We start from the raw sequence: 10,338 nt of genomic DNA on the forward strand, positions 1-10,338 counted from the left end.
TCCAACATGTTGTATACGCTCCATATTCCATTGTGTCCAATGGTTTGTCTTTTAAGCAAATGCACAAATCCAGTGGCGTTTGAGTGAGCATTGCTATATCGTTTTACAATTATTATAATCTTTTCTACTATTTTTTTTTAATATTAGAGAGTTACGAGTTTAAAGTTTATTTTTTGGTTGTACACTCAATCTTGAGGCCCTGTTATCGATCGAGCACAGATTTAATGGATGCTCAATTATATTAATTTTGATTGTACGAATAAGTTGTCTATTTTTCTCACTATATTATATATTATTTATTTATTTGGAAATCATTATATTCTTAATGAATGCATACGAATAAAAAACATTGCTCGATTAATTAAAAACATAAATAGTATATAAATTATAAAAGTGCAGAAATAAAACATGTCTTTTTAAAATAAATAAGTTGATTAATAAAATAAAAGTGAAACAAATATTCAACTTACTCAAATAAATGATAATAAATAAATGTAAAAAATAAAAGAAAAAAAAATATAGTCTCAAAAGGCAAGATTACAACCAAAATCAAACCTAAGAATAAGGTTGTATTTTAAGTTTTTTTAAGTTAATTTACTATAGAACTATATATAGGACATAAACATGCAAGTTTATAACTTAATTTCAATAACAATAATAATAATAACATATCTTTTTTGAACAATCAAATATGGAGTTTGAATAACCAGCAGTGCTTGCTCCAATGGTCAGAAACATGATAGATGACCCGGATTTGAATCCTGAATCCGACCGGATTCTACCAAAGCATTAAAACCTATCAAGCCTTGGGGCGGGGCGAGCCAACTGGGTTTTACCGGGATCACCAAGCCAAACTTGGATGCCAGCGTGGATCCCGATCATGTCAACATAGTTGGCCTGAGTGGGGTGCCAGGGCGCGACGTGGTCGCACAGTGAGATAATTTAACTGTGAAAGTCATTGATCGGAAAAAAAATATGGAGTTTGAATTTATGACCTCCTATTTTATACTTAAGACGAGTTTTTTTTTTTTTTTTATAATAATGAAAGAGGGTGACGGAGGTAGCGCACTAAAGTAAACCGGTAGGAGTGGATGACAGTGTCACGTGAAGACGCGTCGGTGGGATGATTCAACAGTTGGCTTCATTTCCACGCTAACAGCCAAAATGCAATCACCCACTCACTCTTCTTTAAACCCAAAAAAGTAACTTAACCAAATTCCCCATTATTTTGTTCCATTACCATTATAACCCACTTCCCCATTTAATCACTTTTTATGTTTCTTTTATTTTTCTTTTTTTTTACATCACGTAATAGTTTTAACTAGTTTATACTTTATGCCCTTATGGGCTAAGTTATTATACACGGCTAGCTATACCATTGTAAAAAGACTTTTACAAAGGATAAGAAGTCTCTATGGCATGGGTTAAATTCATTGGTGTTATAATTATGTTAGAACATTTCATAATTACTTTATCGTATATGAAAATAGTGCATGAATGATTCGATAGCAACTGTCACAACCATTTCATTATTCACATACATAATCTCCTCTCTTTATCGGGACCTGTTACCGATAGCAACTGTCACAACCATCCATTCCACGAGGTCAAAAAGTGGTGCATGAATGATTCGTAAAAAGTAAAAAGAATAAGAAAAATATAACGCCTGTTAGTGTTAAGACCAAAACTATTATGATTGAGCATGAGTGCATGACGGTTGGACCAAAGGTGTAAAATTTTAAAAACAGGAACCATAATCATAATATAATCTTTTGATATATGGTCTACCTGTGTAGTTTTTCCATTAGTTAATAAATAAACCGCGTTTGGATTATATTCAAGTAATAATTAAAATACGTTGCATTAGTTGTATTTTAACCGAACATAGATGTGTGCATGGTAGATTTTTTGGTTAAAACAAACCAAACACGAAGATTTGATAACTGAGTTTCTGAAAATTTTTGGTTTCTGTTTATTTTTTTTATGTTTAGTTTGAGTTCAGTTTCGTTTCTTTGGATTTTGTCATATGGATTTGAAAATTTGGGCCGAAAGAAAAATTTGACAAATAATAATGAATTTGTGCCTAAACTTTGTTAATGCTCCGTAATTAACTGTTTGTTATACATTTAGGCTAGCATCTCTAACATCAGGTAAAACCATTTTCGGCACGTTAAATGAGACACTAATTAAAAATTAACCATTAATATTACCATGATAATATTATATTTATGTCAAAGTTAGTGCATAAACATTACAAATAATTGAAAAGGAACCACTTACAAGAGAATTCTCAATCATCTAACCATCAACAATACTGCCAATATATGAGAGTTTTTTCTCAAATTAGTGTTGGTAGAAAAACTATTTACTATTTTATTTTAGTGTTCAATAAAAACTATTTACCAAATTAGTGTTTTACATTTAATTTGTATTCACCTTTTACATTTTAATCAAAATATTAAAATCATTTTAATTGTTCTATTTAGTTAACATGTTATCTACTGCCGAATCATATTTATTATAGATTTTGTAAATTGATCAACTTTTTTTTATTGTACGACTAACTCGTCATTTACCTTTCGTTCGTTTGATTTTTTATTCAAATGCATTTTCTTTTCTTTTTCTTTTTTAAATTTCTTCATTTTACGAATTTGTTTTTAGTTCAGATACTATATCAACCTAACCGATACCGACCAAATTCGAATAGCCGTCGTAACACTCAGGTTTTCGAACGTTCGGGTTTTACCTATTTTTTGTTGTTATTTTTTGTTTTAAATATGTTTATTTTATGAATTAATGTTTTGATTTAGTTCCAGTAGCGTGACAAACCTGACTGAATTCACATCGAATAATCCTCGCAAAGTCTGGGTAAAACCTAGTTTTATAAATTTTTGTCTTAAATGTGTTTCTTTTTGTTGCTTTCTTAATAATTTTTTTTGGCTTCAGTGACGTAATGAACCTAACTGATAATTTGGAATTTGTGTGTCGCTTTAGTGGTTGCTATCCATATCGAGTTCAGTTTCGTATTTAAAACCCAGACGCTGGTAAAACCAGAACGTTACGATAGTGGACTAAAGAAAAACATAAATTCATAAGAAAAACAAACAAAAACAGAGCGTTACGATCAACATTAGTTAGGCTTGTTACGCTACCAAAACTAAACAAAAAGACAAATTCGTAAAATGAATACATTTAAAAATCAAATAAAAAATAAAAAGATACATAACGAGTTACTAAAGTAATAAAAAGCAGGTTGATTGATAAGAATTATTATAATAAATGTGATTAGCATATAACTAAACAGAAAAAAAAAAAATGTATTTTAATTAAAAGTAAAAGGTGAATACAAATTAAATTAAATGTAAAAACACTAGTTTGGTAAATAGTTTTCAATGAACACTAAAATTATAAATAGTTTTTTCACCAACACTTGTTTGGGAAAAAATTCCAATATATGGTTTGAGTCATTGTCTACTACCTTTCGACTTTATTTCCAATTGTCATGTTTCATACAAAAGTTATTTGTCTATACACAAATTTAATGAGTTAACTGTATTAAAATATTTATTAGTACTGTCCATTTGGTCTAGAAAACATGTTTAATAGTGTAGTTCATTCGATGTCCTCAAAACACGCCGGTAACATTAGAAGTATTATGAATTCAACCTCTTTTTTATCTACGATTGATGTGAGACTTATTTATGGTGTTACATAGTTAATATAAAAAACTCGTAATGAGTATTGTCATTTGATGTAATAAGATAATATGTGATTAGCGATTTCTTTTTTAAATACATTAAAACCTATAAGATCATGTGTAGTGGCCGCCTTTAACCCACAAATACACCCAAATGCGTCTGGGCACCCCCTCGAGGGGGGGGGGGGGGGGCTTGGACTGGTTTTAGGTTGGGAGTGTTTCCTACAAAGCGCCTCCCTAATTGTCCGTTCAACCATCTACTACACCCTTTTGTTGTCAAAAGCCCTTATGGTGGCGTGGCACCACATGACGCAAAACGTCCTATAGAGACTCCATCTACTACACATGGTTTAATTATTGTACGGTCTAATTTAATAATAGATTGATATTTTAATCATAAAATATCATAGGAAAAGTTATGTAAGATACTCAAAAAGGTGTCCTAATAGACTACTTTGATTAATTCGTTAATTTAATATGGGATTTGTAATAAAGATCAAGTAGAAATAAATTTAGACACCATAATAGATACACAACAGTGATCAATTAGTATAATTAAGTGAATCAATTTGATCCAATCAACAATCCAGATGACAGTTGCAAAGTGGTTGTAAGTTGTAACCACACTGCATAAGTTTCTGATTCTTTTGCATGATGACATTGGGAGAAAATTTGTTTACTAAACAGAAATAAGAGATATGGTCTACAATAAAGTGTGCATCAGGTTCTTAAAAGAAAACCAGTTCAATTATTCTTTTTTTTTTAAATAGTAACACTTTTTTATACATTATCTAAGTTCAAATATGGTTTTTGTTTATGTTTAGGTTATTCGATAACGTATGATTATCTCTATCGGTTTTCATATGGTGCGCTCTTAGCCTATGTAGTATTTCCATACAATGATACATGTGCACCAATGGGAGTGAAATGCCCTTCGATGTTACGCCTTTCTTTAAGTGAATAATCCGTGAATCGTTAATTAAATGCTAAACTTTTATGCTCCTTATATACCAATAAAATGCTAACTAAATGTTTTAATAGTTTCTCTGTATCAGGAACTCTGATGCAACTCCTTTCTTTCACATCAAAAATAAAACGCTAATTAAATGTTGTTTAAGAAACATTTGTGTTCCCTGTATCATTTGTCAACCATATGCTTCTCTTGACGTTTTAAGACGTCCAAACGATTACCTGACAGGCCCCTACCTCTAACACTTGTTGGCTCCATCCCCATCTATGAACCCTTATAGAGTCCCTAACTTTTGACACGTCCACTTAAACGTTTACATGACCTTTGTTTTTTTGGATGTACTTTCGACTTACGAGAAGTTACAAGTTACATATTCAGCACTTAGCACTATCCTTACGTACTTTGAACTCATAGCAATGAACCTTCACATGATCCTCAATTACTACGAATGAGTACCATAGCTTTAATACAAGCAAACATGTTTCGCAACAATTTACCTACCTTCCATGCGACCCTGCCCACCACCTTTTCCTCTATTCATAACGAGAAACAAGAGAGGGTTGGTCGAAGGATATTTATACCAACGTCTCATGCAATTTAATCCCAGTTCGCATTAAGAAAACATACAATAACAAATGCATTTACATTAAGACCTATTGCATGCAAAATATTTCAAAATTCAACTTTAGGTGATCAGAATAATCATAAAACAAACTATCAAACCGAAAATGAACTTGTCATTCGAATAGACCAAAAGCATACATGACATCTAAAGATCAAACTGTTCATTCATATAAATAGTTAAGACATTCTTATCACGAACAATTCATAATTCACTGACCTTTGATAACGTAAATAACTACTCTATGATAGTCGTCAAAGTTGGCTAGGACTCTAAAGGGACCATTTTTATTCAAAATTGCATCATGAATTTCAAATTGAACATATACACACATAGGGTTTGGATCAAATACGAATTAAAATAACGTGTTAATTAAGATGATCAAGCAGTGTACTTATATATAACATAGTGTAATTACACTACGATATAATTACATAATTACACTATTTAATAATCATAATTAACACGTTACCTTTTCTCCACACACTTAAATTACAAAAAAGAATGAATAAAAAGAATGAAACTGTTATGAAAATAAAAGCCAAAATGTGTAGAACTTGTAATGTAACTAAAAGTAGCTTTTTTGTGTGTGTACTTTATAGAAATCTAAATGCTAGTGGCTTTTTCCCTTTCTTTAGTCACCCTCCTAACATTGCAAAAATGTCACATACATCCCATCCCCTCACCTTTCATGTTAGCAGCTTATTAGCATGAAGACCACTTCTATTACTCACCATCACAATGGATAGCAACAATAATAATAATAACAACAATAATAATAATATTAATAATAATAACAAAGCAATAATCAAGCAAGAAATTCCCAAAGAAAATGATCATCCTTCCCCTAGGAAGCAACAACTATCTTCTCCTGTCTCCGCTGCTGTTGTTCCTAACAGCGGAGACAGGATGAAGAGAGACGAGTGGAGCGAAGGCGCGGTTTCGAGTTTACTTGAGGCTTATGAAACCAAGTGGACGCTGCGAAACCGCGCCAAGCTAAAAGGACATGATTGGGAGGACGTGGCGAAGTACGTGTCGTCACGCGCGAACTCGGGCAAGTCGCCGAAGACGCAAACGCAGTGTAAGAATAAAATTGAGTCGATGAAGAAACGGTACCGGTCTGAGTCAGCTACTGCTGACGTGTCGTCGTGGCCGTTGTTTCCGCGGCTGGATCTGTTGTTACGTGGCACCGGTGGTGGTTCGAAGGCTGTTGCCGGAGGTAGTGGTGGTGATCCGACGGTGTGTTCGGTGCCGGTTCTGAGTAATTTGATTGCGTTTGATCAGTCGCCGGCGACTGTGGCGGTGGCGTTACCGCCGCCGCCGATGACGACGGAGACGGCGATTGTGAGCTCGGAGATTGTTCCGGTGAGTGTGGCGGCACCGGCGCCGGTGAATGAAGGAATTGAACGGAATTCGATTGATTCCGATGGCTTTGAACCGGAGAATAAGGTTAGGGGAAAAATCTCTGTTTATTTATTTTTTTTAATTTAATTTATTTTGTTAAAACTATTTATTATTTTCATTAACCACATGTCTTAACATACACATAGGAATAGAGGTGGGCAAATAAACAGTTTAATCGAACCGATCTGAATATTGAATTGAAATCGAATCGGTTTGAAACAGATTATGTAGAAACCGGTTAGAGCCGATTGAAACCGTAGGTTTGGAACCGGTTTGTAATTTTCTCCATCAAAACCGGTTAACCGAAATGAAACCGGTTTTAAAGAGTGGTTTTTGTGAAAGAGCTTTAAACCTTATGTTAAAGCCCCACCTTTTTACCACCGTGTTGTGATTTAAAGAACTGTTACCATGCTCAAGCCCCACCTTTTTACCACCGTGTTGTGATTTAAAGAACAGTTACCATGCTCAAGCCCCACCATTAATCATTTTGGGCCCACCATTTTCTCCTTTTCGGCCTCGTTAATGTGTTGAAGTCCTCTTGTTATCACTCAGGCTGTAATGCCCGACACGGTGAGCCGGGCATTAAAACCGGGCCATGTCATTTTGCCTCTCCCCTTTACCGCCACGCAATGAGGGCCCCCAATTTTTTTTGTTTAAGACTGATTATATTTGAAAGCCACATATATTACATACGATAATAGGTAGATGTAGTGTATGTCAAGGATTATTATAGAAAATGAACGAGGATGAACACATGTCTCATTTGTTCACTTGTGTTCATTAGTTTATTATTGTTTTAAGTTCATTTGTTTAAATTCATCTGTATATCCAATAAATTTTTCAATGGCATTTCAATTTAGTTTAGTATTATGAAGTTAAAATATCACCCTTTATGATTTATTATAATTTTGTTATATTTTAAGGACCAACATATTGATGTCCACAATTACTTCTCGTTCCCTCGATTGTGTTTGTAAACCTACGTTCAATTACATTTATGCGTTTGTATTCATGAACCATTAGTTTATACATTTGACAAACGGACACAAACGCATAAGAACAAGAAAACCCCGTTTAGTTGTTCGTGTTTGATCATTTGTTAGGTTCTAAGCTTAGTCTGATTTGATTTTCATGTCATGCGACACTTTTAGGCTACCTGTAGTGGGCGATGGATTTGGGCGAATTGGGGCTACAACATCGCCCCCTTGGGCGACTTTGGGGGCGAAATTGGGGGGGGGGGGTACAAACTTTTGTTGGGCGATAATGTTTGTGTGTGCAGTGTATATATATATATATATTAAATATTATTATTATTATATATGTTTTTGTGTAGTGTGTGTGTATATATATATATTAGCCTATAACACCAGTATACCTCAAAAACAAAATCCTACTATTTGTTGGGCGTCACGTGTCAGAATTCGTTCAATTTGTAGCCCTTCTACTGTACATAGCCTTGTGGTAGCACCCCATTAATTAATACAATTCGGTGGACATAGTACTATTTGGTCATGTCATATTAATTTTGTAAAAAACATACTGTTCCTGTATTTTCTATTTTTATCATAGAAAACATTAAAATGATGGGCTGATGTGTTGTTATCTTTTAAGTGGTCGCCACTCGCCACCCCAGTCCCCACTCTCCAACTGACCCATGGTCCATGGGCTCACTCATGGGCTTATATAAGATAGTACAGTAATGTGTATTTAATATATTTTTTATGTTACACTTGGCATGTTCTTGTTGGATGATGGTCATCAATAATGAACATTCGAATTTCCTTAGTGAGTCTGTGACCATTATTTAAACCTACTAAAAGTCTAAAACACATGGGCCCATTAGCCCATTAGTAAAAGGTGTATAGACTTTGGACAATTGGACCCATGACTATTGTTTTATCAACTTTTTTATTTTTTTTTAGTTTTTACATATTTTTCCTTAAACTTCTAACAGGAAGAAGTAGTCGTTACAAAAATGATCGAAAACCAACCATCCGAGAAGATGGAGATCGAGACTGATTGTAGCACACCGGCATTGTATAGCAACGACAAGGAAAAAGACAAGGTACAAATAAAAAACCACAAGTCGAGGATACCAGACAGCAGAAAAAGACGAAGGAAGGGTGAAAACCGAGACGTTGCCGAGAGCATACGATGGTTGGCAAAAGCAATGATGAGGTCTGAGCAAGCTAAAGCCGAGACAATGAGGGAAGTAGAGAAAATGAGAGCGGATGCTGAGATTAAGAGAGGTGAACTTGACCTAAAAAGAACTGAAATAATCGCCCATAATCAGCTGGAGATTGCTAGGCTCTTCGCTTCATGTTTGGGAAAATCCGTTGACCCGTCTTTGAGGATTGGGCGAAATTGAGGGGAGGTTCGGGTCGGAATTATTATTATTATGATACCCTTTTATAATTTTATGCATACTTTTATGTATTAATTATTACAAGAAATCAAGCAAATTTATACATCTAAGTAAATGTGGATGTAAAAGCTTGTTATGTCATATTGATGGAGGCTTGTACCTTATAATTGTAAGCAAAGACTTGATAAGGTTACATTTGACAAACCTATTGCTTAATACTTATTTCATATCTTAAGCTAGATGGTCAAAAATAGATTTAAAAAAGTTATGTGTAAGAATAAGATTTAGACTTAGTAAAATCAATAAGAAATGTTTTAAAAAATGACTAAATCATATGTTGGAATTAACATCACTTTCGTTTTATCACCTTTACGGATCAATGTTGACATGTTGTCATAACCAGACCGAACTGACTGATTAAAACCGAAACTAGAACCATGGTGGTTTGTACTTTGTGTGTTATTTTTTAATTAATTTTGGGAAAATAAATTGACACTATCTAGCAAAATTGTTTTTTTTAACTTTCATTAACATGTCGTTATTGTATGATTAGTCAAAAGGAATTGCTTTTTTGTCACAAACTTATAATAGAAAAGCAATTATTTAAAGTAGTCAAAATTGATGACTAACAAATAACAAATTCTCATTCGGATGAAACCCATCGTAAATGAGAAAACCCATACGTACCCCAACCTAGAACTCTCTACTATTTTTTTACAGTGGGACTTGAACTCAACTCCACAATTTTAAACTGAAGTCTTTAAGTATTTCACCTCAATTACTAAATTAGGGTCAGGATAACGTACAATAATCCTTAACGTACCTTAACGTACGCGAATCACAATCAAAGGCAAAAACGAAACGCTCAAAAGCAAAAATACTAAAAAGCTCAGCCAAAATACTAAAACGCTCAAAACGGTTTTCTATAAGAAAAGTAAAAAAATTGATCGATATCCAAAACTGTTTATTTTGGTGAACCCAGTGATTAATTAGATATGTATTGACGATTTCGAGATTTTGTGATGTGATTTCATGCATCGATTTCATGAATATAAGTATTCTTGTACTAATGTACATTAAACAATTATTGTATTTTATCTTTTCTTTACTAAATTATTTATAATTATTCTAGGAGTATTGATTAGTTATGTTCCCTAATCAATTTTCTAGCTTATAAATATTAATTCAGTAAATACATAAAATATAAAAATAATAAAAAAACATTATAATAATTGCATGCATGAGAAACTCTTAAAAATACCCCGTCACATTCTGGCACA

At 33.4% G+C, this 10,338-nt stretch overlaps 1 protein-coding gene across 1 annotated transcript; it reads left to right on the plus strand.

Annotated features, from left to right (window-relative positions):
- The first annotated feature begins 5,857 nt into the window (after positions 1 to 5,857).
- On the plus strand, positions 5,858 to 9,274 carry LOC143608969 (uncharacterized). The gene is made up of 2 exons (XM_077083853.1): positions 5,858 to 6,738; positions 8,648 to 9,274. Exons 1-2 carry the CDS (start codon positions 6,031 to 6,033, stop codon positions 9,059 to 9,061), a joined length of 1,122 nt encoding a protein of 373 aa, XP_076939968.1. The 5' UTR covers positions 5,858 to 6,030; the 3' UTR covers positions 9,062 to 9,274.
- The last annotated feature ends 1,064 nt before the right edge of the window (positions 9,275 to 10,338 follow it).

This window comes from Bidens hawaiensis, unplaced genomic scaffold, assembly GCF_021521415.1.
Source record: "Bidens hawaiensis isolate Kalapana, Puna unplaced genomic scaffold, B.hawaiensis_p1.1 tig00419464_1, whole genome shotgun sequence".
NCBI lineage: Eukaryota > Viridiplantae > Streptophyta > Magnoliopsida > Asterales > Asteraceae > Bidens > Bidens hawaiensis.